Source organism: Salvia hispanica, chromosome 1 (genome assembly GCF_023119035.1).
Source record: "Salvia hispanica cultivar TCC Black 2014 chromosome 1, UniMelb_Shisp_WGS_1.0, whole genome shotgun sequence".
Lineage (NCBI taxonomy): Eukaryota > Viridiplantae > Streptophyta > Magnoliopsida > Lamiales > Lamiaceae > Salvia > Salvia hispanica.
In genome coordinates, this window is record NC_062965.1 from 30,018,972 (window position 1) to 30,035,626 (window position 16,655).

The window sequence follows — 16,655 nt, forward strand, 5'->3', positions numbered from 1 at the left end:
CAGTGGACGGAGAAGAAGAGGATTTCTATTTTTTTAATATTATTTATTTCTGATTTTAATTAAATATTTATTAAAATAATTAGGAAATTAATTAGGGAGTAATAATTCAGAATTAAAAGTCTAATTTGGTCAAAATCTGGATTAAACTCGTTGACCGTTAGTTTTTTAACGGAAATATAGACGGAGGACCAAAATGATCAAATTTCTATATGTTCAGGACCAAAATGATCAAATTTACATATGTCGAGGACAAAAAAATCCAAAAAATAATATTTATGACCAAAAACGTAAAATGACCATATGTTCAAGATTAATTTTGGCCATTACTCTTAAATCAAAATATTTGAAGGGCAATTTTGTCGCAGCACACATAAGTCTAAAGTTATTTACTGCAACTTGATATAATTACACAAAACCGTGTACAAATCTAACACACTGCACACGTGAATCAAATCTGATCCTGGTGGGCCATACCTAATGAAAGCCTATATTTCAACCTACTTTACTGGGTATAACGCATTTATTGTTTTAACTAATGTTTTAAAAATCGGATCGGCGAGCGAACCGGTGAGGCTACTGGTTCACGGTTCAACTGGTTCAACCGGTTGAACCATCGGTCGAACCGTTTTACTGTAGCATTTATATATATATGAGTATATAATTAAATACATATTTATTATAAAACGCTTGGTGTCAAAACATGTAAATAAACAAGCATGAATGCAATATATAATTTAATTTCAAATAATATATAGATATATAAGTATAGATAAAGCATATATATACCAATTCTTAACGAGTAATACTAGTAATGTAAAAATACATATTCATATGTTTATTATACTATGTATTAATTTTCATGTTATGAACACTTCTCCCATTATATATTCTTATTATTTTATTTTCAATCTAAGTATTAGTAATTAAAACTTTATTTGAAAGTTAATTAAGATTTATTAAATTTAGTTATGATATAAAATATGTATATAGCTTTTAATTATACATATACAATTAGTATATAGTTGATAGTTGATATAATATGAAATAGTACATATCAACAAAACAAACTACATTCCACATTGAAAAAGTAAAGGCAAAAGATGGTAAAAGATGACTATAAAACAAGCTTTTCATCCCACATTGAAAAATGAAAGAACAATCTTGTGGAATACTTCTATAAAGAAAGACACAAATGATTTTTTAAGCTAATTTTTATAAATTCATAGGCCCAATACAAGTATGGGTAAATATGAAATGAAAGTTTAGTGTAAAATTTTTTGAAATTGATTTTTAATTCATTTTTAAAAATCAAAAAATTTGGTAACCGGTTCGACCGGTTCCCGATTTCTGGTCCAACCGGCCGGTTCACCCGGCCCAAAACGGTTCAATGCTCCACTGGTTTTATATGGTGAATCGGACCGGAGAGGTCACTGGTTCGCGGCCGAACCAGTCCGACCGACCGGTCCAAACCGATTTTTAAAACACTGGTTTTAACTCTATGAATAAAAAGGGTAAATAATCGATTTTGTTTATTCTAAAATGTCTCCTCGTTATTTAGTATACATTGTTTTATTTTTCAAATAAAATGGCATGCAAAAAATTTATGGCAATTGGAAATTAATGTGACAACCAAAATTACACGTCGATTACCTAAATTAAACATTGATTACACAATGGACATGTAATTTCACTGCAGCGTCGATATTTCGATTACCATAATTTTTTTTGCTAGAATTTTTTTTCCAAAAATATAACCATATACTAAATGATAATTACTTAAAGGATGGGACATTTTCGGTTAGAAGCCTCAATCGATAGGACGTAACCCTTTGCCTACTTAAGTGTCGCATTTTCTTTTTTGGTAAAAACCAATACATCTTTGTCTTTCTTACTTTATTCAATTTTTTATATTTTTCTTTCTACTTAATCCAATAATTATCAATTTTTCTTAAATATTATGCCCAAAGAGTGTCTGTCTCACTTTAGGTAGGACCGCGCGAGGGAATACTATTTCTTATTAACAGTGTTATTATAAGAATATTTAAATATTATATTAATTTAAACATATTTGAGTAATTAACAGAGCTAGGTTGAGTATTATTTTAGGTTCTGATAGAAAAGTAAAAAACTCTTTCATTGCCATTTCTAATTGTAAATCTGTCCTAATAAGACACCTATCATGAAAAGACAATTTTATCCTTTTTGGAGGGAAAATGTGAAGCTATTTTGTTAACCCTTTTGGTTATTTTGAGAAATGACAATTATTGGATAAAAAAATTGGTCCAATCAAATAATAGCTTCCCAATCAAGATTTGGAACAATTATAATGTAACATTGAATCTGCAAAATGAAACATAGAGAGATAAGGGGAGAAGAAGAAAGAATGCATCGAGGAAGACCCCCAATCATCGCCGGAGCGGCTGTGGTGTGATAATGAGAGAGAAAGGTGATCGAAGAAAGAGAGAATGGCGGCGACGCGGCACAGCCGGGACAGCACAGTGGTGCGCTGGGTGAAGAGAGAAGAGCGAGGGAGGTGGACGTGAGAGAGGACAGTGGTGGGGATTAAAAAGAAGATAGGAGAGAGGGAGGCAGACGAGCAGTGCAGCCTCGCAGCCATCCCACACGAGGAGCGCAACCTCGCATTTGGCCACAGTAGCAGAAATGTCAACATATTATATAAAATATGTCAATATAATACATGTAGAATGTCAATATAAGCAATGGATTAACATTCTTAAAACATTGTGTTTATATTTTCGAAACACTATATTGACATTTTCATCCAAAACCCTAATTTGGAGGCTTTTTTTTAATCTTTTTTTTTATTTTATTAATAAAAACGAAAATTACACGTGGCAAATTATAGACCACACGTTTTCTAAAATCCTATGGCCTTAAATTAGTTGTAGTTAGCAATTAAATGATGAGTTAGCAATTGATCACTCCCCTATTCCCCGTATATATATTTTTCTTTTAGTTTGAATATTTTCTATAAAAAAACATGATAACTGTTTTTATTTTCTGAATAAATATGAACAATTATTTAGAGTTGCGTATTATTAATATATGTATTGAAAAAGGGAAAATCATTGAATAATATTTATAGTGTGGATATCTAAAATTTTAGATGTTGGGATTAAGAATATTAAGAAAACAGTAGTAAATGAAAACCTATAAGTCAACTTTGACATTTTAACAATAGTAATAGTTATAGTGTTACATAGAAATAATATTTGTATATCTTATTCTAAATAAGTCATACTTTTTAATATAGTTATCCAGTTACACATCTTCTTTTTGTTATTAATTTATATTATTTTTACTTCACTTAGATTATAAATTAAAACTGTATAAATATTTCATTCATTAGGAAGTAGTAAATTCTTCATTTAAACTTAGACAAGATAAATACATTTTTGTTTTTTAAATCTTCATATTGATTTGAATTTATATTTTCTATAAATTTATTACTCCTATATTATATTCATTATTTGAAATTATTACTCTTTCATTGCCATTTCTAATTGTAAATCTGTCCTAATAAGACACCTATCATCTAATTGAAAGTTACTAGTTTAGTGTGTGAGTGGGTGACCTAGTTGCAAATAATGTCTGAGCAGTGTTTTAAAACCGGGCCGGTTTGATCGATCGGATCGCGAACCGGTGCGTAGTCCGGTCCGATTTGCACTATAAAACCAGTAGCGCATCAAACCGCCATGAACTGCCGGAACCGGCCGGCCGGACCGGTCTGGCTGGGAACTGGAAACCGGTTTTCTAGATTTTTAAATTTTTTGTAAAATTTGAGTTTGGTGGGAGTTGAACTCATGACCTATGAGTCAAGAGACCAACATCTCTACCACTCCACCACATGTACTTGAATGAAATATTATGAGCATTAATTATTGTTATACATTAAACTTGTAATTTTTTGTCCACACAAATTAATAATTTGTGTTTAATTTTATACTTTTAAATAATTATTATTAGTTGTGATATGCTTAATATTAACTATCCCTCACTAAATTTTACTTTTATTTGTATAATGTATATAAATAATAGATTTTACCTAAGATTTAATATTGTAGTATATGTATTATTAACATAGTTTATTACTCCATATTTACTAAATAATACTCCAAACTTATTAATAAATCATGTTTAATTTATGTATTAACTAATAATACTAATATAGTATATATTTATCTAAATTAACTAAAAATTCATGTTTATTTTTATATATTGTCTATAATATTATTTCACCACATAAACATTTTTGAATTAATATAAATTTTATTTATTTATATATGAAAAATATTGTACTTTTTTAGTTATTCTAATTAATAATTTATGTATTTAGTTATTATTTAAATTTTATCATTCACTTATTTTAAATGCTCTTCATATTTAATTTATATACAAAGTTTAATAGTATATGTTTTTGTTATATATTACTAATTATAATTTATCACTCATTAAATTTAATATACTTTGTAAGGATATATTTAGTTATATATATTTGCAAGGTAAAACAGTTCGACCAGTGATTGAACCGGTTGGACCGGTTGAACCGGTTGAACCGTGAACCAGTAGCCTCACCGGTTCATCGGCCGATCCGGTTTTTAAATCATTGTGTCTGAGGGTAAAAATCACAAATTCGAGTCTCCTATTAGGAGTCTCATTTTAAGTTCGATACGCATTTTAAGAAATACAAAGGAAAGTGGATGGAAAAAGATAGTGGAATGTGATACCCATTTTTATATAGTTTTATACTCTCTTCGTCTCATAGTAGATGTCACACTTGGGGATAGACACAAGATTTTAGAAGGTGTTGTTTTATGTGTTAAGTGGAAAGAGAAAATAATATATTTATATTAATGTGAGAGAGAACTTTTTCTGAAAAGGAAATGTGACATCTTTTGTGAGACAAACTAAAAAGGAAAGTGTGACATCTACTATAGGAAGAGGGAGTAATAAAACGTGAGGATAATGGGTTAGTGAAAAGTGAGGTCAACCTACTAGTTATGATAAAAGTGAATCGGGGCTTAAAATGATGGATGGACTAAAATGATTATAAGACTACTAATAACGGACGAAGGGATTACATCATGATGCGATTTTTAAATTTATGTCTATAGGAGAATAAATATAGCGAATGATAACTAAAAGTTCATTATCTATGGACTCAATGTGGCCCCAACATATGAGCTTAATATGGGCCTATTATAGATAAGCTTAGCATAGGCCCAATGGAACCAATGAATAATAAACTCTCCTTTAAATATTTTCTTTTTCTTATTTACTTTGTAAAAACATTCCTCTATTTCACTTCAAGATAAAATAATAGTATTATTATAAAATATTGATTGAATAACATTATCACGCGCTAAAGTGAATAGAAAATGCATCGTTAAATAATATATCTATCAAATTTCATTCATCTCTTATTAATGTAACAAATTTTATTCGAAATATTCACATGAGTTATATAAAATATGCATTACACATCAATTGATATTACATTAGTACATGATATTTTTATTGAAGATCTAATATACGCATGTGAGTGATAATTGATAAATTATGCAATATATAAACTAGCATATTGCATTATAATGTTATAAGTATGCATTACCTGTAATATATTATGGTATTAATCATAAATTGACTACCATTACAACACTATAAAAGGTTGCATTACATAGAATTGGGTATTACAAAAGAAAAACACTATAAAATTCACCCATCTCATTTTAATATTAGAATTTAGGGGTAACTGCTTTTAAAGTCACCAACTTTCCATGAATTCCAGTTTTTCCCACGAACTTTAAAAAGTTCGTGTAATGTCACGAACTTTATTGTAGGTTGCCATTTTCCCATGTTAGGTTTTCCGGTCTGATTCAAACTGTTCGTTTCCTATTAAGACAATGTCCAAATTCTTTTATCTTACTATCGTTATCTTCGTCTTTGAAATAGCTTCGCGTGGGTACCTTATACGCCTCAATCGGAACTTGAAGAAGTTATGGCCATTATGATAGTACAAGGTCGCACAAAGGTTGCAACCTTCATCAAATAGCCATAACTTCTTCATCCGAGTTCCGATTGGGGCGTACTGAATACTCACGCGAAGCTTTTCAAAGACGAAGATAACGATAGTAAGATAAAAGAATTTGGACATTGTCTTAATAGGAAATGAACAGTTTGAATCAGACCGGAAAACCTAACATGGGAAAATGACAATCTACAATAAAGTTCGTGACATTATACGAACTTTTTAAAATTCGTGGGAAAAATCGAAATTCATGGAAAGTCTGTGACTTTAAAAGCAGTTACCCCTAGAATTTACAAATTTGATCCACGACAATTATTTCCACAGAAATCTACAAAACATCATTCATTACGAAACATATTAAAGAAACGATTATTTACCATAAAGAAATGAATGGGGTTAGTGTTTTTAGGGCCTTGCCGTTTTCTCAAAATCCAACACTTTTTCGATATTAAAAAACACCACATATCAAATAACGACATAAAATGCAGAAATCTAGAAAACACATCCACAAAATTTGAAGGAAGGGTGTCCTCATATATAGGGATGTCAATGTAGTCCGCAACCCGTGGGTTGGCCCGAATAGCCCGCTAAATTTATAGGGTTAGGGTCGAAAATTTCTAGCCCATACTTCAAAAGTACTAGTTAGAAGTTGTGGATTGTAATCTATAAATTTGAAAAAAATAATGTTAAAACTTAGGTAATAATGTAACAAAACATTTTGAAAACAATAACAATCTGCGAAATTAAGTCTTTAGTATCCACAGAGAAATGCATGAAATTTTTTATTTCGAGGCGAATTGCTATGGATAGCGGAAATCTCGGTAATAAAGAATTTATGCTTTAAAGAGAGTGAAATATGGAGTTATGGAAGCTGAACGGTTCCATCGTGATATTAGAGATCTTGTCTGTGACTTTGTGATGATCTAGTGTTGGACCTTCGTCATAGCGATTTATATTTATTTCCCCCAATGCCCATGTGTCGCAGCTGATTTCGATGGTATCGACAGTGAAAATTACCAATTTACCCATATCGTGATTTGGACCCCTCTGCCAAAATCCTAGCTTTGAGCATCTGCGTTCCGAGTAGTTTTTTTAAAACATTAAACCATAGCATGTGATTTCCGAATTTCTAGCATCAATAAATTAGCCTACAAGTTTGAGAAAAAGGATATGCACATGACTTTTGCTTGAAATTGGCGAATAATAAAATTGTTTCGGGATAATATGTAACATTCGGAATTTAAGCTTGACCAAGATTAATTGGGCTCAGAGTCCATAATTCATTAATTTGACATTTTCTAAGATGCTTTGCTTGAATTTGTGTGTTACTATATTTTCAAATTTCTAACTAATAATTATTTTATATTGGAATTTTACTTGTGTAAGCTATTTCAAAAGTCTAAGAACTTTTTTATATAATTGTACCACCGAAAACCATATTATTGCTATAAAATTTACTTTCTCAATCTCGTATCTTGTTATTTATTCAATTAAGAAGATTGGCAAAAGATTTATACACTTTTATATTAGGGATATTGGCACGGAAATCGTAAACTTTTATAAAAGTTTGGTATTTTCTGTCGATTTTTTTTTAGGGTGATGCTAAATGGCCACATTATGGCTTGGCCATAATCAGATTTTACAATCAAATTTAATGCACTTAGAAAGTATCAAAATTCCATGACTATCTTACCCTTTGCTTTAAATCATCCAGAAACATTTGCTGCTTTATATATACGTTCTATACTAGTAGTAATTATTTCTTCTCTTATTTTCTAAGATTTTATTTCGTCTTAGTCATAGTATTTGTTCATGAAGGTGACTTAATATACATAAGGCAGTGGAAACGGAATATTAAAATAGTAAGGCATTTCCAATTAAAAGTAATATCACTAGTATATTTAATTGAAAATAAATACTACTATTTACTTACATTTTTATTAATTTTTTAGTTTATATTGTTTTAGTTTGATGGGAAAATTGATATTCCGCTTTAATGTTATAAGTTTGTAACGTAGTCTGTATTTTAGTTCATACTAGTAAATTTCATTCAATTGTTATTCAATTCAATTGTAAATTTGGGATTTCATTTAGTCTTAACATGCAATATTTTTAAAATTTATTAATAATTTATAATAATTCAATACATCATAAATATAATAAGTAAATATATAGGACTACCAATATATATACTATACGTAATATCATAATCATAAATAATAACTTTTATACAATATTAATACAAATACGTATTATTAATATTAATTTAAGATACTACCCCATATTATAATAATTTGATTAAGAAGAATTCATAATAATAACTTCATACACCATAATGTTACTTAATATTAATGTATATAATAAACTACAAAGGAGTATATAAATTTATAATTAAATATATTAAGTAATGACATTATGCTACACGATATCAAACTATAGCCATTTCTGTTACTTTAATTTACTAGTAGTACTTATTCTTATTATTCCCAATGTTCTTAATAATTTAACACCATTTAATTCGACACGAGTTTTTATAAATATAATAAAAAATTGATTGAAAAAGTTAGTGACATGCAGGTCCTATTTTTATATATTAGTTTTATAATATAATATGAGTGAGAATGAGTTAGTGGATTGTGATCCATTATAAAAAAAATGGTAAAAGTGAAAGGTGACAAATTTTTAGGGACGGACGAAAAAGAAAATAAGTAACAAATTTTCAGGAATAGAGGGAGTATTATTTTTTTAGAATCGTAGTTACTAGTATAATTTAATTGTAATCATATGATTAGACTTATCCATTTTGGAGTGTTAAAGTAAATGTTATTCAATCCGTTAAAATACTCTTTCTGGCTTAAAGCCTTAAAGAATATGCATTTGGGTTCGTCTCGATTTTAATACAAAATTAGTAAAATAAGAGAGGGGTAGAGAAAAAAAGTAATTAAAATATTATTAGCAGAGAATGGATCTCACGTCACTAATTAAAATATTATTAGTAGAGAATGGATCTCACGTCACTAGAGAAAAAATAATTTCCAAAATTAGAAAGTGCATATTCTTGTTGAACTAATCAAAAAGGAAAAAATATATATTCTTGTAGGACGAATGGACTAAAAAAAGTGAATAAAGTAAAGAGTAAAGTAAGAAAACAAATAAATTAAAGTGAAAAAAATGTTAATTACCTCGACTATAATGGAACTTTCCTAAGTGAAAAAATTATTTAATTATAATGGAAAATTTCTGATATGGAATAAACGTACATGCTTAATTAATTCAAGATTAATTGTGCAATAAACATACATACTTCATTAGGATCCGATAATAATTATTTTTGGGAAATAGAGTTTGTAATTAGTAAAGACGGAGATTAGTTTCAACATTTAATTTGAAATTAAATATGTATTCTCTCTCCAAAATTGGAAGGAAAGGGTGATTGTGTAAAACTAGTTAAGCACTATCTAAAACTATTATTTTATTATATTACTTTTGCAATTATTTACAGAAATACCACCGTGTGGCCAGCCACATTGTGGCCGCATAGCATTATTGTTTTCTAAAAATCACTCTCCAATGGCTTTAAAATGGGAACGAATCCAATTTCTCTAGCACGGCATGTAGACTTACTAAAATTCCAAAATCATCATTTTACTCAAATAGGTTAGCCTAAGGCCAGCCACAGGCTAGCCGCAATAAAAATAATTCAAAAACAACTACATTTTACGCAATTAAATTTACGATAAATTACGGAATTAAATTTATCAGACATATACGAAAAAATGCATTCATTTCATTTAAATAAAAAAAAAAGATACATAAATAAAAAAAAAAGTACATAATAAAAAAAAATCAGGCTTCTACACACGAGCCCCGCCTCTCTCTACTCCTCATTGATGTATATTGAATATTGTTGCTCCCCCACTATTCCCATGTGATTAGAATAATTCAACACTCTGAATTTTTTCTTTTTTCTTTTTTTGAAATTAGGAGTTGGAAATGATGTCGATTCTTTTAATATATTTCGATAGTCCACATAGATTCGACGGCTGCTAGCATGAATAATGTTTGGTCGAAATTATTTTAATTCGTGTCTAGCTGAGTAAAAACCACAATCTGAAAAAATTAATGATATTAGGTGCCAATTTAAAGTTGGTGGAAAATATAGTATGGTAGTACTTGTATTTTACATGTCCATATCCGTTTATATTATCACATTGTTAAATATTGATAGCGTTGAAAATCGGAAATTAGGTGTGTTATTGGCAATAATGAGATGAGACGATTGGACTGACATATAAAATAAAATATTCCGTTTTAGATCAGAATTCACGCATAACATAGCTCAGCTTCTCCACTGTAATTTGATAATTTCCAAGGCTCCATCACCATCATTCCAATTTCCAATTCAGATCTCATATAAGAAGAATGACGGCTTTTGGTGCTGTGTGTTCTCTCAAGAATACACTTGAAGATATTGACAGGTGTCCTCGTTATAGCCTTGTTGGTCGGTCTGAAGAAATCTTAGAAGTCGTGTACAGGGAGTTGGTGCCTTGGGGCGATATTCTATTAAGATTGAACCACACCAGTCCAAGCAGGAGCAGGAAGAATGTGAATGCTTTGGATGGAATCATCAAAGACGCAATTTGGAAATTCGAAGACTCATTGGAATCCCTTCTCACACAACAGATTCCTTCACAGCTTGAAAAGACAGCCTCCATTGATCTGCAGAGTCTGCAAAAGGATGCTTATTCCTTGATCCAGAATCTCTATGATATGAAGGAGTATTACATCTATCAAGTAGAGAATATGCCTCAAGACGAACCTGTTTCCTCAAAATTCGGCTTTCATGGAACCAACTCTAAGATGATTGGATTATCCGACCAATTCCAAAAAATCAAAACCCGTCTTATGAAAATTGATGCCAACTTTGGTCGTGTCTACTCATTTTATGGAATGGCCGGCATTGGAAAGACGACTCTCGCAAGGCAAATTTATCAAGATGCAGATATTCAGAGCATATATGAGTGCCGCGCTTGGGTCACCGTAGGCAGAGTACCTCAACCCATCACTCAAATTTTACAAGGCATCAATGCTCAACTCTCTGGAATAGCTCTAACTGACTTGTTTCCAAAAAAAATAGATGGAAAGCATTGCCTCGTTGTGCTGGATGATGTCTGGGATGATCTAGTATTGTCTGCCTTGGTAGGTTCCTTACCAAACACTGAAAATGGATGTACACATGTCTTGGTTACTTACCGACATAGAATGCTGATGAGTGATACATTGGCCGTGTTTCCTGGTAACGGCTGTGAGGTGCGGTTTTTGAACGAAAAAGAAAGTACAGATCTATTATGTGACAAGGTGTTTGGTGATGAGGGCTGCCCTCCTCAACTTCACAAAGCTGCCATTAAAATCGCTAAGCTTTGTGAAGGTCTCCCTCTCATGATAGTCACCATTGCTGACTTCCTATCGAAATCCGAGCATATCAGAGACCTTGTCTACTGGAAAGAAGTTGCAGAAAGGAGAAATTCAGTGTTCACAGATGCATATAATGAAATATCAAAGGTACTTTTCCCAAGTTACAACTACTTACCTGAGCATCTTAAAATGCCTTTTCTATTTATGGGAGTTTTCCCTCAAGATAATGCCACACCCCTTTCCAAGATCATCATTATGCTAACTGCTGAGGGCTTGTGGTATGATACGGAATGTTTGAGAACTCTATCTATTTCTTACAATCTTGTTTTGCACATCTTGAAGAGCGTAGATAAAACTACTTCGCCTCATATTCTTGTTGATGACTTCAAAAATTTCCGCCTTCATTCTTCGTGGCGACACGTGTGCAGAGTAGAAGCTAGTAAGAACAAGTTATATCATGTCTTAAATAAGTTAACCGATGACGAAGGTCTAAAAGATCAGCGAGGCTTGTGTTTAGAAAATAACATTCTATTTGGCATCAAAGAGTTTCGCAACTCGGTGACATTGGATTGTGCATCCTCTTCACGCTCTCTCCTTTTCTATGGTCCTTACCAACAATATCCAGTCTGTATAGATGTCGGTTTTAGATTGTTAAGAGAAATAGATGCTCTTACACAACGTTTCTACACTTTCCCAGTAGAAATTTTGTCACTAGTTCAACTAAAGTACCTTGCTCTAACTTGCAATGGAGAACTCCCTGCCACTATATCCAAACTTTTCAACCTTCGAGCCTTGATTATCCATCCACATTTGAAAATTAGACGTTGTAGAGCTCCATCATATATACCAATACAAATATGGGATATGCAAGACTTAGAGCATATTGAGATATTGGGAAAGAGCCTTGTAGCTCCATCTCATGTTGCTTCTTTGGAAAAGCTCTCAACACTTGTAGGTGTGAATGCTAGCATTTGCAGTGTGTCGGAACTCTCCAAAAGAATTCCCAATATAAAGAAATTTGGAGTAGAGATTGAGTTGACACCTTATGATGATCATAACGACCTTTTGTGTTACTTTGATTACATTGCAACACTTGGAAGTTTGGAGACACTTAAATTCAGTATCACAAATCCTGTGATTAAGCGCGGTCATGTTGTCCCAGTGAGTCCTAGATGGTTGACGTTTCCACGTAATTTGAGAAAGTTACATTTGAGCGGCATGGGGTTTCCCTGGAAATATTTGGACGTCGTTGGCTATTTGCCAAGTCTTATAGTGCTGAAATTGCGATCCTATGCCTTCCAAGGTTCACACTGGAAAACAAAAAGGTATAGTTTTAAGACGCTTGAGTTTCTTCTAATTGAAGAAAGTGATTTGGTGCAATGGAAACCAGGATTCCAAAGCTTCCCTATGCTTAAATATCTAAGCATGAAACATTGCTACAAACTAGAAGAGATCCACAGGCCTCATTGTCTGAACGAACCCGGATCTAGTGTGGAGATTGAATTAGTGGACTGCAATCCTTTAGCTTTGACTTGGGCCAGGCAACTACAACTGGGATTTGATGTTAGGCTTCGTGTTGTTGCCTCTTCTTCATTTTATGAGAAAGTGAAAACTATCAAAATTCAAAGGTTAGTCCTCCATCTGCAATTCAAACCATAAATTATGTTAATATTAGTATATTTCAAGATAGCTGTTAGGCTAACAACAGTCTTGAGATGAATTTCTATGTTGTGTGTATTACTATCAAATTAAGTGTTTTAGGTTGTTATAACTTTATATATATCATTTGCAGGCGTGGAGACACTGTACTCAACTTGGAAAGGTGAGCACCACGTTTTCTACCCCTATGCTCGAAAATCAATCATTGTATTGTTGGGTTGTTACGTGAATGTAAGAAAATTTATTATTTGAACACGAAATCTGTTTCGTGGTATGCATGATTTTTGCTTTAATATCGCAAAGCAATTCAATTACATATATATGCTGTTGTTTTTTAATTGTTTGTTTGATTCACGTAACTGATGCTGGCTTAGAACAAAGACAACATACATGTCAGTATTTTGTCTTGTTTATTGTTTAATTTTAACTTTGTACAATGGCCTTCTTCGAAATTTGTTACTGCACTAGCGACGAGGAAGAGAATGATGATGAAGAAAATGCCAATTGGGAAGAGAATGATGATGAAGAAAATGCCAATTGGGAAGAGGATGAGATTGGTATATGTATGTGAACGATGAGGAGTAATTCTTAGTAGATAAAATTGGAAAAAAAAAATGATTGAATCCAATTTTGATTTGCAGGTGAGTTCCTTAAGGCTTTTGATCAGCTGCTAGGAAGTGAGACAGGTGAAGAAAGTGTTGAATCCAATTTTGATTTGCAGGTGAGACCTTAAGTGTTTTACTCAGCTGCTAGGAAGTGAGACACGTGAAAAAAAAAGTGATTGAATCCAATTTTGTTTGCAGGTTGAGCTCCTTAAGGATTTTGATCAGCTGCTAGGAAGTGAGACACCTGATGATGATGATACTATGAATTTTTTCAAGGAATTCTATGATGCTTTGATTTCCAAAGAATGAATCACCATTGTTCGATTTTTGAGTTGTCACGTCACCTAAATGTAAGTATTGTAACTCATGTTGGATTAGTTTGAGAGTAGGTTATGCATAAAATGAATACTGTTATGGGTTGGATTTGATTGAAAACATTACTTGAGTATTTTATTAATTAGAGTTTAGACTATTAGCAAATAGAGAAAAGAAGTGAGTGTTGATAACTGAGACTGTGCATTGAGTTCATGAAAATGATTTTGTCAAATGAGAGTATACATTGAGAGAGAGGGAGAGTGTTGTATAGAAGAGTGTGATTTTGCTAGTTAAATTATTTCATTCTGTTAGGCTTCATGGTATTTTCTGTAGCATTAGTTAAGCAAAAGATATGGAGTATAATTCTTAGTAGTGTTTGAAACTGAACAGACGGGATGCAATCCACTTTTGATTGCAGGAGAGCTATTTGAGGCTTGAATCTGCTGCTGCAGTGTGATACACATGTAAAATCCAAGTACGAATTTTAACGATGAATTTAACAACATCTGCAATGATTTATGGTTTGATTTGCAATAAATGATTTCATCAATGTTGTATTATTGGTATGTCACCTGAATTTTAGAATTGTAACTTATACATTGGATTCTTTTGAGGATTATAAATTCAGTGGATTATGTATGGATTTACTATTGTTATGGGTTGGATTTGATTGAAAACATTACTTGCGTTTAAGTAAGTTTCCTTCATCTGGGTCGTCATGACGTGGTTGGTCGATTGCTGACATCCATTTACTGATTGGAGGTTGTCGGCGTTGCCAATTTCAAGGAGAAGCGCTATTACATGAGCAACTCTAGGCGTTTTATGACATCATCAAAATTTAAACTTTGTCGTTTTTTCTTGTTAAAAAATGGACTAAAGCATAGTAATTTTTAAGAACCAAAGTAAGCATATGTTTTGGGTCAAAATCAAAAAACGTCATCAACGTTGGCAAAAGCGTGCCTAGGAGCGTGAGGCACACAAGGCTCGACTGGAAACGCTCCAAGGTGCTTAGGGGCCACATTAACAAGGCAACTGGGGAACTACAAGTGGGGGAGGCTTGGGAGTGCACAAGGTAAGTTTATGCCATTATATGAAACTTACTCAAATACGTAAAAGGGATGTATATTTGATTTTTTCTAACAAATAGGTGTTTATCCTCTCATCATGAACGAGACGTTTTTTTAGTTATGAGATATTTTAAAAATGATATAGTACTAGTATTTAGAAAGTTATTGAAAGAATAATAGAACTAACAAACTAGTAATAATAAAAGGTTGAGAGTACAGTACTAATAGAAATGACGGATTAAAATATCTCTTATTTTAAAATTTAAATTTCTTCATTTTTCCTCTATCTTTTCCTATAAAATAATACTCCCTCCGTCAAATAAAGTATTAGACTCACTTCTTTTGGGCACATGATTTAAGAAATTGATATTTAAATAGTTAAAGTGGAGAGAGTAAAGTATGAGAGAGGAAAAAAGTAGGGGAGAGAAGAGAGAAAAAAGTAGGTGGAGAATAAAATAAGATAGATGATTTTTGCTAAAAAAGGAAATGAGTCTAATATGTTGGGACATCTCAAAAAGAAAAGTTGGTCTAATACCTTAGAACGGAGGGAGTAATAAAATCACTTTTTCACTTTCTCTCAAATTGGACGTCGAAGTATTACCAAAATTGGAAACTAAACCTCTTTTTCACTTTCTCTCAAATCGCAGCTTCAATTGACACTATGATTTGCAGCTAAAAGCATCCGCAGCGGTATGCTCGTCTGTCCGTGCTAGCGGTACAGCGCTGCTCTTAAATAAGAGCATGTATGTGCCACTGAACAGCCTACGTGGCACAATGCGATTGGCCAACGGTATATCCGTTGGCAAATTTGATTTTTTTTAAATTCGAAATTATTGTTAAAAATAAAAAAATATTTTTGGATTCCAAAAAAAAGAGCCGTTTATAGACGTTTATTTGGAATTTTTATATTTTTATCTCAAAATCATCTATAAATACACACATTCATCATCCACTTTTCACATTAAATTATCTTTCATTCATATTTTTTCATACTGATCATCTACATCATCCTATCTCACTCAAATCCTCTCTAAAAATATTCAAAAATGGATTTCATAAGAGCAGCTTCGGCAACGAGTAGTGGGTCTTTTTAATTTTATGAATTTAATTATGTATTTTTTAATTTTTAGGATTTTAATTATGTAACTTTTAATTTTTAATGTATTTTTATAATGTAGAAATGTTTTTAGTAATTGAAGTATTATTTAAATTGAATAATAGAATGATGGGACCCTTGAAGTTGTTGTGGACGCGAATGTGGGTGTTGTCTCTTGCTGCTAAAACAAGGATTAAAAGTGGGTCCGGGCCCATTTCAGTGCTCTTAGCTCGGATGGGGAATTTCAAGCAGAACTCTTGCTTGTGATTGCTGGAAAATCGAAATGGCGGCGTTTCCACACTAGTTAGAGGAAGTCGGAAGTCGGATGAGCTTCAGCCATCATCGGAATAGGGAAACCGGGTAATACGATTATCGATTTCGACAGAGAGTATATAATTTCGTGACGTAGTTTTCGTGAGTTTGTTTCTTCTCCATGTAATGCAAAACTA

General features: G+C 32.0%; 1 protein-coding gene across 2 annotated transcripts; it reads left to right on the plus strand.

Moving 5' to 3' along the window:
• The first annotated feature begins 10,435 nt into the window (after nucleotides 1–10,435).
• LOC125216724 (putative late blight resistance protein homolog R1B-12) lies at nucleotides 10,436–14,685 on the plus strand. Of its 2 annotated transcripts, none has more exons than XM_048118500.1 (6): nucleotides 10,436–13,092; nucleotides 13,257–13,286; nucleotides 13,592–13,686; nucleotides 13,765–13,844; nucleotides 13,927–14,078; nucleotides 14,434–14,685. In XM_048118500.1, exons 1-5 carry the CDS (start codon nucleotides 10,472–10,474, stop codon nucleotides 14,035–14,037), a joined length of 2,937 nt encoding a protein of 978 aa, XP_047974457.1. In that variant the 5' UTR covers nucleotides 10,436–10,471; the 3' UTR covers nucleotides 14,038–14,078; nucleotides 14,434–14,685. The 2 variants fall into 2 exon arrangements, with proteins under 2 accessions (XP_047974457.1, XP_047974449.1); XM_048118492.1 differs by having other exon boundaries at nucleotides 14,462–14,685.
• The last annotated feature ends 1,970 nt before the right edge of the window (nucleotides 14,686–16,655 follow it).

Coding starts and splice junctions, on each gene's coding strand:
- LOC125216724 (XM_048118500.1), top strand. CDS start 10,472: ATGACGGCTTTTGGTGCTGTGTGTTCTCTCAAGAATACACTTGAAGAT. Junction 13,093..13,256: donor AAAACTATCAAAATTCAAAG/GTTAGTCCTCCA, acceptor TATCATTTGCAG/GCGTGGAGACACTGTACTCA. Junction 13,287..13,591: donor ACTGTACTCAACTTGGAAAG/GTGAGCACCACG, acceptor TTACTGCACTAG/CGACGAGGAAGAGAATGATG.